Genomic DNA, 18076 nt, shown 5'->3' with positions numbered 1-18076 from the left:
AAGTTTAAAAAATAGTCAAACCAGGTAAATTCATAGGTGAACAAAAGCATCATCAATTTAGATATTTAGTAGAACATTTTTACTAACCCTCATCAACATGAAAAATACTAGAAGAAGCAGATGATGCGGCTTTTAAGTTAAAAGCGATCACTCTGGCGGTTGACGAAGGAAATCGAGCTGCCGCGCGTAATCTAGGCATACATTACGGTAATCAATGGCGAGAAGGTGGAGACGCCCGCCTGAAGAACTGATCCAAAGCAAAAAGACGACAAAAGCTCTTAGACGTGAACATCGCAGGTGGCCCGAGCTTGAGAACGTTCTGGAAGACATTGTTTGAGTAAAAAAGCATAAACAACGTAATTTGTGTGTCGCTGATACAAACGTATATTTCAGGGTAGCTGCATTACAGACACCATTAGAAAAAAGAAGCATTTACCGGTACAATATATTTATGTTGCTGAGTAGATTAAATTAAAAGAAAAGTTAAAAAATCCTGACGTGATGAAAATTGGATTTAAGGTTAAGAAGAGAGTGGCTGTTGTTTCTTACCTGTTTGTCACTCGTCAGTGACTCGTCTCTTACGGTAACAAAAACATCTACCGGTACTGAATGTTTTCGATCTAGTTTTTCATATTACTACCTGGGATACCTGCGGCTTGAAATCCAGTGCGGCTTGTATAGGTACAAAATTGATTTTCTTTCTAAAATTAGATTATGCGGCTTTTAATCAGGTGCGCTCTGTAGTCCAGAAATTACGGTAGACCAAATGTCCCCCGTGCAACACATTTTCACATGTAAACGATGCATCAGGTTACGTGGAAATGGGCTTGAATCTTGGCAGCTGACTCAGATATTACTCTGTAATCAAACCTCAGTAAAGTCAGATTCCCTCTCCAGAAACAGTATGTTCATTGCAGCGCTCTCTGGCTTCCCTGGTTGCAATCACGTCCTGACAGTTGATTTGCTTTTAATCCAGAGTGGGATCATTTCTGGGAGACTGTTGCAGCCGAACGAGTCCAGTTGGACCGCGGCCCTGAATCGTCCAATGAACAGAGCGGACTTTGTTGTTAGCCAAGGGTGAATTGTTGGGGGCATGTTTGCTCCGTCAGAGCTTGTTTAAGTGAGGGGAGATCAGATGAAATCTGCCACCCATTAATCCATCATAACTTTTGTCTGTTCTTATGCCCTTTGGGGCATTTTTGCTGACCCAGTGGTACCCTCACCACCTCGTCCTCCTGATTGGCCGGAGGCGCGGGCTGTCAGGTGTAATTTCCCGTTGCGTCGGCCAATCAGCTCGGTCGGTTCTGCGTGTGTCAGCGAAACGCGGTGCTCGTCTTTCCATCAGTGGAATCATACCAGGCAGCTAAAATACACTTCCTTTGTATTACTTAGGGCCCTTCTCGCTCGCTCTCTTCCTCTGTCTGTCTCGCTTTCACATACACACACACACACGAGGTGGGTGGATGCTTTGTGCGACACGGGAACACGGTGTCAGTGTCACTGATAGATTTGGGTGCAGCATCAGCAGCGGTAGCTTCTGCACACTTCTCCACAGCCAAGTGTTTTGCTGAGCAGACACACCATGTTAGTACGATGCTATTGCTGCACACACTTGTTTAATCTGTTAGTGGGGGGGTGGGGGGGGGGTATGGATGGGCAGTGTGTAAGCTCTCCATGAAGCTGAATGCTAAACCATTACTGTTCGGTGGCTGTATTTCAACAACTGATCGATAGAGTGGAGCAGACTGCAGGGAGAAGCATTTGCTGCCTGTCATTGTCTCCACATTTTTCACCCAACAAAGAGCTCAGACTGTCGCTTGTAGACCTGCGTGGAAATAATCCACAGCACAAATCAGAATGGAGACATTGTGAATCAGTAACTGTTAATTACACACACTTCCCGTCCTAGAAGGAGTAGAGAGGCGAGGATCAATAGGTGTTGGAGGGGAGGAAAACCTGACCTGCTTTGGCAAAATTCCATGAGGTTTCGTGTTGTGAGGGAAAAGAGCTGCTGTTTGCAGATTAATACTGTTTAATAGGAGTTCTGCTTTATCTGATGGGCCATTTGCATTATTCATGTTGTGCACGGTTCTGTGGTGGTTGGCACTGATGCCCCGCAGCGAGAAGACAGAGCGTCTTGGGTTTGACTTTATGGACTTTCCTCACAACTGCGGTTCCTTTTACTTTCTTTCAACGATATTGCTGCACTCATGTCCGTCCCTAATGAGCCGGCTGTGTCCAGGATGAATCCCACTATCGTCAGTTCAGCCCCTGGATGTTGTTTTAAGAAACGCAAAAGAGATTTTGTCATTTTCTTTTCTTTGTATTCAAACCACTCATCCATCTGTTGATCTTGTTTGTTTCCAGTGTGCCAACCGGGCTTCTACAAGTCCACGCTGGGAAATACGGAGTGTTCAAAATGTCCGCCTCACAGCTTCTCTCACCACGAGGGGTCGCTGTTCTGTGGCTGTGAAAAGAACTACTTCCGTGCTGAGGGAGACCCCGTGGCCATGGCCTGTACCCGTAAGTTTGCATTTCTTCTTACCTAATCGACCCTTTAGCAAAATATTTGGTCATAGTTAAGGTTGTAATAGTGCTGAGGCTGGTCTAATTTACTGATAAAAATAGCCCAGTTTTTGGTTGCCTCTGTCTGATCCTTTCTTTTCCCACTCAGATTCCTCCAGCAAACTTTCTACAATTCCACCAAAAATGGCTAAATTCACTAAATTACCTTCTGTCAGGTTTGGCAGCTTGTCGGTTTTCCAGAGAGGGAGGGAGGGAATAACTGTGGAGAAGAGTGGAAAATACAAATTGGACACCCACAGCTACAGACAGAATTCTAATTAGAAATGCCCCCGTTGTGATTATCTCAACAGCATCTTGTCAAATAGGAACATTTCAAATGAGTCGGGTCGAGCGATGCTAGCGCCGCCAATGAAAGGACGCATTGTTAGGAGATAATGATCACGATTATCTCAGGAGGGTGTTTTCCTGCTGTCAGTGCTTTGTTAGAGGTTTCATTCGGGATATTTGAAAATGTGCGCAGAAACAATTAGCACCGCACAAGGACAGCGACATTTAACGAAGTCACTAATTACGTCTTCCGTGTAGTTTTCCTGTACAATGAGAGCGTTTTGAACATTCTCAGCAAGCTTGTTTCGTTAAAAAATTAATCTGAACGTCCTTTTGTAGTCCAATAAAATCTGCTCACCCCCCCACCTGATCACCGTGATCGAAACACGAACCCTTTTTTAAGAGCAGAAAGTTGAAGCATTTTCTCCAGGAAAGAGAATAAGTCCTTTTGTGAGGTATTGCATATGACTCACGTCACACTATAATCCATGTCACATGCTTAATCTCAACAACAATGCCTTATTTTGACATTTGGGATTAAGCTGTGATTGCCTGCATGTGTGCATGTGCTAGCCTGCGCAGGTAACATCTTACAGGGATTAAATTTGCACGAGGTTGATATGGGCAGCGGAGTCAGACGCAAAGGTTAGCCAGAGAACTGTCATGGTGCAAACGGAAAATATGGAAAATATTCTCTCGTTGAAAGGAAATGCAGTCCCTAATATAGACGTGTTACCCTGTAGAGCGAGAGCAGATAGCAGCTCCCAGCTAATGAACTGAGGCTCTCATCTAATCAGATTTGGGGTACAAACCTTATTTCTAGACTAATTGCAAGCCATGGTGCTCCATAAACTCTGATGCCCCTAAAGCAGATCTGACTGAACTGGGGGTTTTAAACTTTTAGAACTGTTGAAGGGACATGAACACTGAGGGATTATCTGTAACCTATCAAATAAAGAAAATAAATCATTCCCAGTTATGCTGAGGACCCCCTCTTTGAAGGAGCACTAGCATAATGCAGTTGTTTTTTACATGACTCCCATTTGAATTTGATAAATAAAGACAGGTTGTTCAGATCGCCAGGTTTTTCCCATTCCCAAACGGTTTTGGACATTGAGTCTAGGAGCTACAGAACTGCCTCTAAACTGCAGTCACGTTAGATTTCTTGTGTTAAGAGGAAACCCCGATGTCATCCCGGGATTTTCTCCAACGCTGGAAGAGACTTTGATAAGTCTATTTGGAGCCTTTTGATTATCAAGACAGGAGCTGCGCTCACTTTGGCACCGAATTAAATTTGTGTCGGTACAAACCGACTAAACAAAGCAGTTTTATCTCCAGACGGAATCCGAAGCCCTTTGTTCTTTCTCCCTCCTTCTTTTCCTGCCTGAGTTTTCTGCAGACTTACTTGGTGGTTTTGCCCATCGTGCCATCGCAGTCTGAGCATATACAATATGGGAATGTGGAACTATTCAGACAGATTTGACGTTTTTTTATTTTATGCCAGTCGTACTCCAACAGGCGTCTTTTGTGCCGTCTGTGCCGTGACTTTCTGCTCTGTAACTGATCCAGAATGAAAGAAGGAAACAGACACATACCACGTTACGTCCCCAGGCTCATATTGAAATCACACTGCACCACACACACCCGGCAGAGGTGTTTGTGTACTGGTTGTACGGCAACGGCTTTATAACACTTCTTTTAAGGGAGAACCACGACGACACGCTGCCTTTGCGATTTAAAGACCCCATGAAATGGAGATTTTCTCTTTGGAAAACTGATCTCGGCGCTCCAAATTGCCGTAGACTCAAAACTCACGAAGGCCCTGGACCGCGTAAGCCAGCACAGCGTGCTCAGTGTTGGACAGCTTCCAGCAGGAATACATGTGCGCTGCATGTATTGCATGGTTTTTTTGAATAACAGCATGAGAGATTAAATAGGTCATGGGAAGCTGGCGTGATAAGCCTTCCCTGGTGCCCTAACACAGCCGTGTCCCCCCTTTGGTTTTCTTGTCAAAAGTCTTTGGTGTTAGGAAGGAAAGATGAGTAAAGTTTCATTTTCAAGGCTGTTCAGGCTTTACTGCAGCAGGTTGTCAGTAACTAAACCAGACAGCTTTGAGTGTCCTAGGAGAAGGATGCTCCGGTTCAGGGTGGTGCACCCTGCCTCTCTTCCTCCCTCGTCCTCCTCTGCTTCCTTTCACTTTCATCTCATCCTCCAGGTCCTCCTTCAGCTCCCCGGAACGTGATATCCTCCATCAATGAGACTTCGGTTATCCTGGACTGGAGCTGGCCGGAGGACAATGGCGGGCGCCGGGACATCACCTTCACCGTCGTCTGCAAGCGCTGCCGCAGCGCCCCCAGTGGCGGCGGTGGGTTGAACCAGCTCTGCGAGCCATGCCGCAGCAACGTCCGCTTCCTGCCCAGGGCGGCGGGCCTCCAGAACACCACAGTGACCGTCGCTGACCTCCTGGCCCACACTAACTACACTTTTGAGATCGAAGCACAGAACGGAGTGTCGCCGCTGGCTCCGAAGATGAGGCAGTACGCCGCCGTCACCATCACCACCAACCAAGCTGGTGAGATGCCACAGCTGAGCTCTAGTGGGATTAAAGCATGCGGTCAGATAATCAGGCAGGAACGTACATAAATAACGGCGCACCACATGTTATTAAAGGCCTGTTTTCATTCCAAACATTCACTCCAGCTGGTGATACGCTGGCGAGTCCTCCGTCATGGCTGCTCCGGCCGCAGGTTTCAGGACTCTGACTCACAGGGCGAATCTCTAATCAAACATATTTTGGACAGAAGATTTATTGAAATGATTAATTTGGAACTACAATAACATATCGAGCAGAAATTCGACATGTTTTGCTGCTCTAACTCCGGTTTATATGAATTTTCAGGCATTTGGTTTGGATGTTCCAAGACAAACCTGCTTTCCAGCCAGTTTATGTCATAAAGAATCCGAATACACATCCCTAAAGTCCAATGCTCCAAACACATGCACTCCAACCATCAGCCTGGACATTTACAAGACAATCTCAGGCTGCTATTCTATCGTTTAACGATAGGATCAAATGTCTCCGTCCTTTATCGGAAAAAATAAACCCCTTAAATGATATAGAAGGTGAAAAGGGTACTCCTAAAATTCCTGGTTCTTAAGAAGAATTACAAGATGATGGGAAACAGTGTTTCGAGGTATGTCAGCGCAGTAAAAACCTCCGAAATTCACATTACATCAGTTATCGTTTTTCACTTTGGTGTGCACAAAGGTTGCCGTTATGCTCGTCGTGTCTTCATGCTTAGATCACGTCTTTGTTCTTGCATTTTTCTGCCTCATCTGGATACTATTTCCTTTCCAAATCACACCCACACCCCTATTTATGTTCTTCCACTCACTTCTCTGTTTAATTTTTTTATTCTGCTACAAGATCCCCCCCCCCCCCCCCCCCACCGGGATGCACTTTTTCGGGAGGTTGATGCAATATTAAACCTTTAGTTTTAGTCCAAATGCAGATATGATTTTGACACTTTGATTTAAGGCAGTTTTGGTTTTTTTTCTTGTGGGAAAATATTTTTTTGGAGATTTTAAAGGTGAGAAATGAAAAAAAAAAAAAAAGATTTATTAGGTATTTAATTGACAAACATGTCACAGTTTGGATGAAAAGTGCACCGAGCCTGGACCCAGCTGGAATAGGAACCATGAAATAAGAAATATTATCATTCATCCATCCATCCATCCATTCTCTACCGCTTATCCGGGTCGGGTCGCTAGCAGCCTAAGGAGAGAAGCCCAGACTTCCCTCTCCCCAGCTACCTCCTCCAGCTCATCGGAGGGATCCCCAGGCGTTCCCAGGCCAGTCGAGAGACATAGTCTCTCCACGTGTCCTGGGTCTCCCGGGGTCTCCTACCGGAGACATGCCCTGAACACCTCACCAGGGAGGCGTCCAGGGGGCATCCTGATTAGATGCCCAAGCCACCCATCTGGCTCCTCTCAACGCGGAGGAGTAGCGACTCTACTCCGAGTCCTCCCGGATGGCAGAGCTTCTCACCCTATCTCTAGGGAGAGCCCAGCCACCCTACGGAGGAAGCTCATTTCAGCCGCTTGTACCCGTGATCTTGTTCTTTCGGTCATGACCCAAAGCTCATGACCATAGGTGAGGGTAGGAACGAAGATCGCCGGTAAATCGAGAGCCTTCATTGGATGTAACCGTGACTCAGTGTCACAGCCGCTCCTGGCTTGTTGTCTGGGTCTCACCTTGCCAGGTGTCTGTCCGAGTGAAAGATTATTGGATGTCGTCATTTGTGTTGACAGATGGCTGGAGGTTGCGTGCGGGGCATCGCCATGATTAATAGCCCCGCTTAAACTGGGAGAATTAGCGAATTAGTGAAACATCAAGTTTCAAGGTGAGGCAGAATCCTCAGACAGTTGTTGGATTAATCAGTTCAGAGAATCACGACATCACAAAAGCTCAGGCAGTATTGGACTCCTAATACTGAGAGATTTAACCCTCAGAAGAGGCCGCAGCTTCAGGTTTTGACTGTGCACACTACACACGGCGGACGCGGTGTCAGAATAAATATCTCCAATCTGACATACTTTTTTCAAAGAGCAGCCCAACAGTGTGATGATGGGACAGATGCTGAATTTTGTCAGCGCACACACACACAGACCCGCCGCATTTGTGTCTAGTTGTCAGCGATGTGACAAAGACAGCACGGAGTCGGGGATGAATCTCAAATATGGATGCACACGCACGTGTCTTGGCTGCAGATACTGTACGCCGGGCCCCAGATAATGTGATTTTATGTAGATAAAAGGCAACGCTGATGAAAACTTACATATTCTAAGTGAAGACAATGCAAATAAAAAGAGGAAAAAGGCTTGGCAGGGAGGTGGAATTGTCTGTCAGTAAGCATTATAAACTGGGGGTGGTTAGTCAAGAGGATTCTCTCTACGATTGGAATATATATTAGATTTGAAGAGGACTTATCAAAACCAAGATGGCAGTTTGTGCTCTGAATATTAAGATCATTTTTAGTGTTGGAGTGTTCGTCAGAGGAGCGGCGTCGGGGTCTTCCTCTACTGTAGGTTGAACACACAAACACACACCTTCCTCGTTCTCCCACTGCAGCTGCACCCTCTCCATCAGCCCCCACAGTTTACGAGGATTAGGTAGGTCAGTGGACTCGCTCATCTCGCCCATACACTCTACCTCACATAAACACACACAGATGCCAAAGCTGTTAAAAGTGGGATTACGCCTTTCCCTGGGAAGGAGCAATGTGTCCTGGCAGCACAGTGAAGGTACTGTAGCCCTCCTCCGTTGGCCCTTTTGTCATAACTCCACTAAGTGGCTGTGCTCACTGTTTAGAGGAGGCTAATAATAACAGCAGAGACCGTCGCTGATCTTTGTTTGACAGACGGAAAGGCAGGAATCCTTGGTCTCGTCCTGGTTATTCATAGGATACGGCAGAAACGGTGACCACCCTGAGACAGCTGGTGGCATCGGTCTCATTGCACCACACGCGTGTTTACACCGAGTGTGTGAACACACAAGAGTGTGAAGTTGAGCGAGAACATTCTGACAAAGCGTGACTGGATGTAGGCAGAGAGGCATCTTCCAAACAATAGATGTAAACAGTGCCGAGGATAGTTGCTGGAATGCACTGGGGAACGAGTTTTTCAAGGTTCTCTTTACAAATCTACATTATTTCACTGGTAATTGAGTCAAAACTGTACCGTATAAAAGATGGAAGACACGACGCAAACCTTCAGTTGGGATCTCTGTTCTCTAGTCATGCTGACATTTTCCAGAAATTCATCGCTAATACGAAACAAGCATTATTTTAAAAATCCAGGAAACTAAAATGCACGGACGAAGGAATGGAGTGGCCGATAAGGTGGTTTCGGCAGATAAAATGGAGAAAAAAGGGAAACTCTAATAGATCTTAACTCGGTTTAATTGCTTTGGCTTGTGACCAGAAGTTGTTCCACAAACATTTCAGACATTTCCCCTTTAAACTTCGCCCACGGTTCAGTCCAAGTTAATGAAACAATCTAAAATGTAAACTCAACTAAATAAATAGAGCAACCCCTTTTTATCTTTTCCCATTAATCATCTGATCCGCCCCTCAGACCCGCTCTGTAAATTTCCAGTAGCACATGTGGACAGTAACGAAATAAAAGGATGTGCTCCAGCAGCTGCGCTACGTCCCTCAAAGCGCAGGTGAAGGACAATGAGGGCCAGATCTTTGAGGGTGATCTATGGACGGGGCCTTCCGTCAGTAATACCACAGCAAGTGGCAGCAAATGAAGTGTTTGTCAATAGAAATGCAGAGGAAGAGGAGGGGTGGGAAGCAAGAAATGTAGCAGGAGATGAGCTCAAAGCTGCCTCCAGGCACCCCGATGCGGTAAATCATTACCACCGTAAACCGCAGAGCTAATAAAAAGCACAGCCTCACCCCCCTATCAAAACCAGAGGGAGATGAGGGGCTGAGCAGCAGAGGTATAGAAACAGATTCTTCCCATCTGGATTCATTACAGAAAGGCACGAAAAAAAGGGAAAAAAAACCCTTTCCCGTCAGTATGTGCACGGAAAGAACACGGAAAAACACACGCTCCGCAGACGCATAATCAAGGAAGGCTCGAACATTTCAAAGACAAACATGTTTTTTCCTGTGGTCTAATAAAATTAAAAGTCAATGCCTTCAGATGCTGGGCTGGCCCTGGAGCTGCCTGGCAATTAGAGAGCAGTAAAGAAGGGAAATAAGAAGTGGAGCGGGGGGTGGGGGGCGGGGGGGAGGCCTGGGGTTCGATAGAGGCAGGGATGTGCTGAATTTCCAGATTGAGGCCATGTGATCTCCTAAAGGTAATGTAGTGCATGGATGAAGGATCATTGAGGGGGAAATCACAGCTCTAAAAGGTTTGTGGACAGTGGTGGGAGACGGACACGGTTTCTATGGTTTCTGGGCATGAGAGAGTGGAGGTGAGAGATGAACAGTCGAGCATTTGGGCAGAGATCGCTGTGTAAAAGTTGTTTCAGTTAACAAGCAGCACTCTTTATGACCCCTCTAAAACAGGGGTTTTATTCATAACTTGCTCTGATAACGAGACTAAAAGAAGCCTCTATTTAATAAATAAATGTTTGCTGCCTTAATTCATGCATATTTCATTGAACATGGGATTTAAAGCATTAAAGATGAATCTTCAGAGCATACGCATCAACGGTACGCAGATGATCGATTGCATTTATGGCCCGCTACTTCTGCATAGGCTGATGTTTGATTTAGAGTTTGCCGTCTTGTTCTGCCCTTCAACCCCGAACGTCAGCCTTGAACGCAGCCCCATTGAGCAGCAAACAGAGTTAGCCAAACAGGAACCATCGACAATCGCCGGGAGCGTAAAGCCTCAGCTGACTGAACCTTCCCTGAACCTCTCCATAAAGCCCCTCACCCGCTTTTTCAATCTGTCTCCCACCAGCTCCCTCGCCGGTGACCGTCATCAAGAAGGAGAAGACGTCCCGAAACAGCGTTTCCTTGTCCTGGCAACAGCCGGAGAGACCCAATGGCATTATCCTCGACTATGAAATCAAATACTATGAAAAGGTTGGTGCAGGATTTGTCTCTGCTGATGCTTTACTGTTCTTTGCTCCTGTCATGAATGTCAGCACCACTAGGGGATGCTGACAAAACAAAATAAAAGTTGATTTAGAGCCGGCTTGCAAGCGAAACGTACGGCGTCTTTTTTTGTGATGAAGACCGCCCCCTTTTACATCGCAGTCAGTCTCAAACGCTTCCCTTCCCTCCCCTTCACTCCCTAATGGAGACAAGTTTTACGGCAGACAGTAAATGTGTCTGTGGGGTCGCTCATTCCTCTGTGAGGGAAATTAGCGCAGAACGAATCGCAGCGGCTTTCAGCACCAACACTGTGCCACGGCTGACATTTTATGGCGAAATTAGCCCGTCACGCACATTTAATCACCCTGGCAGGTTCGGTGCATGTGTATGTGCGTGGACGACCCAGATCGCCGTGTGCTTGAATGCCAATAGTGGCCCCTAATCTCTTGATTAGTAGGCCGACAGAAGCTGTTTCCCTTCCCAACCCTGTTCCCTGCTCAGCCATCCTTACCTAAGATCTTCAAGCAGGCCCGGAAGGCAAATTTAATGGCTGATTCTGGGTCAGACATGAGTGTAGCATTCAGTTAAAGGTGTTGTTTTGCACAAACAGACTCATCATGACTCCACATTGATTAGAAAAAAAATGCGATAAGAATCTGTGTGCCGCTGCACTGATCCCTGCTAACGCGTCTCCGAGATAGTTGTGGAAACATGCTAACATGCGTTCAGATTCTCTGCAGCTTCGCCTACTCCTGAATCTCAAACTCAATATGAAAAGCCTTTCTGTGGCTCTCATAACAACCCAGGACGGAGGCCTCCTGTGTGGCAGGCTGTGGGACGCTTCAGGGTTCCTGAATACCAATTCAGGGTCATAGGAGGACAAAAACTAGACCTACACCACATTTTAGAGAGAGTAAAAGACTTTCAGACAGACATACATGGACATAATTACTTAAACACATAAACAGGATGGTGAAATGAAACATTACAGAGCATCCAAACTTTGTGCTTTCATATGTTTATGGCTTTCTCCCGTGTTCACCAAAGTTTGAAGTAAACATACACAGTGTGCAGTCTTTTTGGTAACCGGGTAAAGATTTATCAACAATTACCATTGTTAAAGTAATTTTTTCAGCTTACTAAGTAATTTAAGTCAGAGAATGTTGTTGTGCTGTTAAAAAAAACCAAACAAAAACACTCAAAGTAGTGCACGGGATTTCTGTAGCAATTCCTGCCAGCGGATGAAAACACACACCTCCATGTGTACCCAATACATCATCCCAGGCTAGCATGCTAACAGGTGAGTTATGTTAAGCCAGCGGAGGCTCTATGATAACTCTAAGTGAGGCATTAACAGGTCAGCATCATAAATATCTTTAAGCGCTGCAGACAGACGTCTTTTCCAGAGTTGTAAAAATGACTCACTGGTTCATTGCACAATTTGTTTAACCAAAGTTGCATCAAATCAAAATGTCTCAGGAAACATATGGAATGATACTATTTATTATTAGATTATTTTAGCGGGCATAAATTTTTAGGAAAGGGAATGGGTGGAACAGCTAAACTCACAGTCTTAGAATGTTACTCTCTACTTCATAACAGCACACTTGTAATAGAAGTCAATAAAATACAGACGTGTCTTTGGCTCAAGAAAATGGTCTGAATTGTATTTTAAACACAGCACCGAGTAGTTAATATCACCATGCCTTTTGTCGCTACATAAAATCTGCTTGAGTCATGTTTGCAGCTTTAAAGCTTTACAAGCACTAAATCATTTCATCGTAGATTTGAAAACTCAAAAGAACGTAAGAATCTGTGTATCAGAGTTCATGTGTCCGATGTCGATATGCTGGAAACCAGTTCCAACCCTTCAGCGCCTAATGAAACGTAATTTAGTTCCTCTCAACAGGCTCTGCACCACATGTCCATTTCCCAACCACGGAACTCTTTTATTTCTGTGAATTCCCAGTCACAAACTTTCCCAGCCCAACTGAGGTGTTTTTGTCTTTTGTTAACTACAGGATCTTTCTGTTGCTACAACTGTTTAAGGGCACCGGACCCTCGATAAGGCCGCTCCAAGTGCCTTTAGTAAAAAAATAAAATAAAATGTGGGAATGCACTCTGCTGATTGTTTCCCCGTGTTTTATCACGGCGATCTAAAAAACGTCAAATCCGCCCTAATTTGGGCTGTTTATTTAGTCTTAGATGGAAGGAACGCGAGCTGAAATGATACATTGACCGGTTTGCGTCTGATTGTGTCTGTCTGTCTTGAACAGGCTGTAATTTGCTGCAGCTTTGTTTGGATTGTCAACGCAGAATGCTGCAAGGAGGTCATAGAAAATTCTAGCAGTGTTTTAGTTGACAGCTCACAATCACATAGTTTGTCTGGCTGCAACATGCATGACGGACCCAAGCAAAGTTAATCTGATTTCCCTCAGTATCTCTCTCTCTCTCTCTCTCTCTCTCTATGTCTCTCTCTCTCTCTCTCTCAGAATCGTAACAAGCTGCGAGTAGATTTATAGCTGTGATGAAGACTTGTCCCACTGCAGGTCTGGTGTATCAGTTAGCCACTCACACATTAAAAAGCTTTGTGTGCCATAAAACTCTGATCCACTCCCTTGATGGGTGTGAAGTTTCTCTCACATGCTTTCCACGCATGTGTGAAGCTCGCGGGTGTTTGTTCCTGAAATGAGCGTTCCAGCGAACGCTGGACCGAGCCTTGAAGGATTTATGGCCCTGGGTTTTTTTATATTGCACAATAGGTCAACTTTACGATTAAATTGGCTTTGTTGTAACGCGGCTGGGACAGTATAACTGTAGTGGACGGTCTGGGACGGGGATTAGTGGGATAATCCCGACAGAAACACTGAGGAGACCTTTGTGTGGTGTCTCTCCGTCTACCCTTTTCCTCATAAAACTGCTTCCTGTAAAGTGAAAAAAATCAGATTTTCTACATAATCCTGCAATATGATGTGACAACTGAAGACACAGAGTTAACGTATTCTGTATTTCAGGACGCGTCATAAAGGAGCTGCAGAACATAATGCAGCTGACTCTCTGGAATTTTTTTGTTCCCACAGGCTTCATTTATTTTATATACATCCATCAATTATAGGAATTTTTACAATTTCCCTAAAGTAAGTGACAATTATGATGGAATGCAAGTGAAACAATAAAGGATAATTAAAAGAGACTGCCTCCATTTGCACACCGCACGCGGCAAACATCAAGGCGCTACTTCCCAACCTCGTCTACCTCCTTGCCTGATTTTGACTTTAACCACTTTTTCCCTCACATCTGGAAACAATGAGCCTGACGCAGCCGTGCTGTGTAAATCCCACTGTTGTTTTATCAGTGGAGATCAGTAGGAGAGAAGTCATAAAATATAAAGAGCATAATTCATCAGATTGGGTAGAAAGTGCCAGACTTTTTGGTTTTATTTATAAATGGTACTATATTTATAAATGTACTCACAGTTGATGTGTGCCATGTTGTATTGTACGTTTCATATGTGAATGTTGTAATAATAGCCTTCTAATAGCTCCAACCCGCACTAAATTACGGTACAGTGTTACATGCATAAACTACGTCTCCATCATTTTCTTTCTGCATCGGTCTTGTCTTCCAGGAGGAGCAGGAGACCAGCTACACCATTCTCCGTGCCCGTGGTTGTAACGTGACTCTGAATGGCTTGAAGCCCAACACTGCATACCTCCTGCAGATCAGAGCTCGAACTGCTGCTGGATACGGAGCCAGCAGCCCCAGTATCCAGTTTGAGACCAGCCCCGACTGTAAGAGCAGCACACACTTCATGTTTTACAGTATTTGATTTACGCCCAAAACTAAAGCCAGATTCAGTTTCTGGCTATTCTGATTAATGCAGGTTGAAAACCACTAATCCCTGAGACACTATGGGCCACCATTGTGCCGATACAGAAAGATCCTATTTCCAATCCCACATTGGGAAGATGCCGAACACTTGCATTTCCTTTGGAGCGTCTGTGTAAAGGGTCTTGTTTGGTTGTAACCTCCTCAGCCCACTGACCACCCGCACTGTAGACTAACGTCTTCAGGGTGACATATATAACATTTACAAGTGCCCTATGTATTTCCATGCATGCTGTATCCATCTCTCCTCCCTCCTCTTCAGGCCGTATCTCCCAATCTCCTCCAGTATCAGCAGCAGAGCTCCCCCATATGGTTCTGCTCAGGGTTTCTTCCTGTTAAAAGTTGTTTTTCTAGGGTCTAAGTTTTTTGTAAAGCATAGAGACGACCTTGATTGTAACGTAAGATACTGCGTATCGCCACACCATATTCAGTCTGTTCTGGATCAGGGGTGCTCAGCATGTGAGCTACTTATGAAATGACCAGGTCAAAATGACCAACCTATTATATTTATTCAGAAATATATTGAGGATTCTTACAAGTTATGTTGATGTTGCATAACCACATATGTTGCACAACACAACACAACACAATTAACTATGTACATTTGATAAAGGACTGCTGGGACTCCTTCCCCTTTCTCGGCTCGCTTTTCAGCAGGAATTCTGTGTCATATTTTCCATGAACAGTCTGAAAATGCAGCTCCAAATTTCCCTTTGCTATTGCGATAATAGACTGGCAGTTGAGGCTAACGCACATTGAAAACATCATCGAAGTTTTATTCTTCTTACATGGTCCAGCTCCCCCACTAATTTCTAGAGACTTTAAGTTCAAGAGAAAAAAAACGAAAGCGAAAAATTAGCGGTAGCAAGCTGATTAGCTTGTTAGCTTTACTGCACTTAGAGCCGTTGTTTGCTCATGCATGGCGACCTGAGTGTCAACAAAATTCAGATGTCATCTGACTGGCTGCCCTTTATATCGCTGAATTGATGGATGATAGTCTGACGTCTATTTTTCTTATTGCCACGCGATCAACTGGTGATTCGCGATCGAACTATTGAGCACCTCTGTCCTAGACAGATGCCAAGAAGAGCCCTTAAATTCAAAGTTGCTTTTTGAGCATTTAAGCCCCAATATCAATGAATGTGCCCATTTTTTCAGATTAACTTGATTCTCTCTCTCTGTCAATCGAAGATGGTTCCTTGTTTCCTGCTTTTGGTCCTTGCCTAATTCCGGACACTCGCTCTCTGTTGATTTTTCCATCCTTTCCTTTCTCACTCTTCCATTTGCTGTGTTTTGTCAAGCACAAAATCATAGCCTGTAAATCCCACGGCATCATATATGTCGTCGAACTGCCCTCCACTTGTCTCAGGCCATGTCCCACTGTGTTTTCTAGCCATGTTCATGTTTGCTTAAGCTGCCCGCAACAACTCCCAAGGTTATGATTTCCGCAGCAGCAGCAACTGCTAGCTCCACTAACAGCTATTTTAATTTTAAGCAACCATAAAGCTGACGCTTTTACGGATGACAGACTTAGTTTACAGTGTGCACTCATCACCTCAATAATGATCCAAACAACTCTCTATATGGTTAATTTCCTGTCATATGTCACAATATGAGTCTCACCTTTGTTTTTTGAAAACCATATCTACCATATCTATAACAATATCTGCTGTTCTCGGCCTTTCAGCAGCCTTCTCCATCTCCAGCGAGAACAGCCAGGTTGTTCTGATCGCCATATCCTCTGCCGTGGCCATCATCCTCCTCACGGTGCTCCTCTACGTCCTGATTGGCAGGTCTGTCCACAAGCCAGTAATCTTAAACTTCCACCCTTGTTTTATTAATTGCAGAAACATTTGTCATGATGCACGATCCTAAGCCATTTTGAATCCCTGCTGAATATTCCCCTAACATCCATATATAGGTTCACAAAAAAACTCGAACATCTGTACGGGGCGAGGTGTGCACGTGTAAAGCAGAAAGCTAAGATGTGTATTTATGTATGTGGTTTAAGTTGGCAGTCGTTCCTGTTCAGAGAAACTATAAATCCACCGCTCATTACAGGACTTACTTATCCTCACTTGGCTTATAAGAGCTGGTATTACACACACACACGAACTATTAAGAGATATGGCACCGCTCATAACCTCTCTCTGTTTTGATTGGTAGGTTTTGTTGCCACGGCAAATCCAAACATCCTGATGAGAAACGACTGCACTTTGGCAACGGCCACTGTAAGTAGAGGATCTAACGAAGCTCCATTTGAGCTCTATTCTCTGCGCTTTACTCCTCACCGAGTATCATGAGGGAGGCAAACAGCAGTGAAAATGATCAGAACAGAGGTTTCCTCTTTGTATTGATTCCTTTGGTGATATAAGAAGCGTCGACGGACCAAACCCTGCCGGGAGGGAGGTTTCCTGCTCCAATTGCAAACAAATCCTTAAGGCTTCATTCAACAAGGTCACCAGATCAGACCGTTTTCAGATCACTGTAGTGCTGCACCTCCTTTAAAACAGGGAAAATGTGTTCTAAAATTTGAAAATATTCCAGAAAAATAAAGATTTCTTCTAAAATAAGTAATTTATAGTCTGATACATTATAATCACATGATGACTATGAATTATGGCTACATTTGGTCATATTTTCCTAATCTTCCCATTAGTTCATCGCAGCTTGATGCTCTTCATCTAGAGTTCATGGATAATAGATTATTTGTTAGCCGTACTCCTTATCCCCACCTCTTGACCCCACTAACTGAAAAGTGGTTGTCCTCTGCCCCTTAAAATACATATATCTGTGTCATAAGAGAGTCTCTTTCTCTGCTGGGACTTATGAAGAATACATTTATTTACTAGGATAGGTTCCATTTTTTAACTCTGTCTTCAAAGAATATTTGCACGACTGCAGGTGAAGACAGATATTTAAAGTCAAAGGGGATACTCCCCAATTTATGGCCAGACTCACCCGTAAACATCCATTATCCATGTACACATTTGGTGCTAGCATGGCGTCACGTGTCTCTTAGGAGTGTCCTGTTTTATGTTGCATTAGGAAACTGTTGTCAAGTTGGTGAAAGCGACATCTGGAATCAAACATAACTGCCTAATTTGCCATTATCTAATAAAACTGCCTCTCGGCTGCAGTGCGTCTGCCAGGAATCAGGACCTACGTTGACCCGCACACATACGAGGACCCGAGCCAGGCCGTGCACGAGTTTGCCAAGGAGTTGGATGCTTCGTGCATCGCCATTGATAAAGTGGTGGGAGCAGGTGAGAATGAGCACAGAGACACTTAGTTGTTGCTTGCCACTTTCTTTCATGCTTCATTTAAATGTCTAAACCAAACTACATACAGAAAGGATGCAAACAGAGCTGCAGCGTTCTCATATCAGCAGGTTTAATATTAACAGACCGCACAGTTGCGGATCAGAAGCGCCCAATATCCCAGATTCCAACCTTTTCCTTCCAGTCCCACCTCTCTACCAGGGGAAGAGCTGAAGGTGAAATAAGAAGCTTCCCTTTAGCAGCTCAGTATCTACCGCTGTATCTTGGCTGAATTGTTCATTCTACAGTAATGAATGCAACAGTGGATAAACTCCTCTCCTCACTTCCAGTACCCTCAGATAACCCCCGAGTAGGAGCGCAGATGGGAGGGTGGCAGATTGGGAGTTTTTTGACTAATAGAATGAGGGTACGGCACACAGAACATAATGGGAGGCCGGT

The 18076-nt window shown here is 44.7% G+C and overlaps 1 protein-coding gene across 6 annotated transcripts in view; it reads left to right on the top strand.

Annotated features, from left to right (window-relative positions):
- epha3 (eph receptor A3) overlaps positions 1-18076 on the top strand; it is a 71731-nt gene that overhangs the window by 34861 nt on the left and 18794 nt on the right. For 5 of the 6 annotated variants that reach the window (XM_057036164.1, XM_057036176.1, XM_057036193.1 and 2 more), the window contains exons 4-10: positions 2368-2523; positions 5069-5425; positions 10333-10457; positions 14098-14260; positions 16045-16150; positions 16524-16588; positions 17498-17623. In XM_057036164.1, coding sequence (XP_056892144.1) covers positions 2368-2523; positions 5069-5425; positions 10333-10457; positions 14098-14260; positions 16045-16150; positions 16524-16588; positions 17498-17623 — 1098 coding nt within the window. The remainder of the gene's footprint in view (positions 1-2367; positions 2524-5068; positions 5426-10332; positions 10458-14097; positions 14261-16044; positions 16151-16523; positions 16589-17497; positions 17624-18076) is intronic. The other variant, XM_057036171.1, reaches the window with a different exon arrangement.

This window comes from Takifugu flavidus, chromosome 1 (assembly GCF_003711565.1).
Source record: "Takifugu flavidus isolate HTHZ2018 chromosome 1, ASM371156v2, whole genome shotgun sequence".
NCBI lineage: Eukaryota > Metazoa > Chordata > Actinopteri > Tetraodontiformes > Tetraodontidae > Takifugu > Takifugu flavidus.
This window is presented reverse-complemented; position numbering and strand designations above follow the sequence as displayed.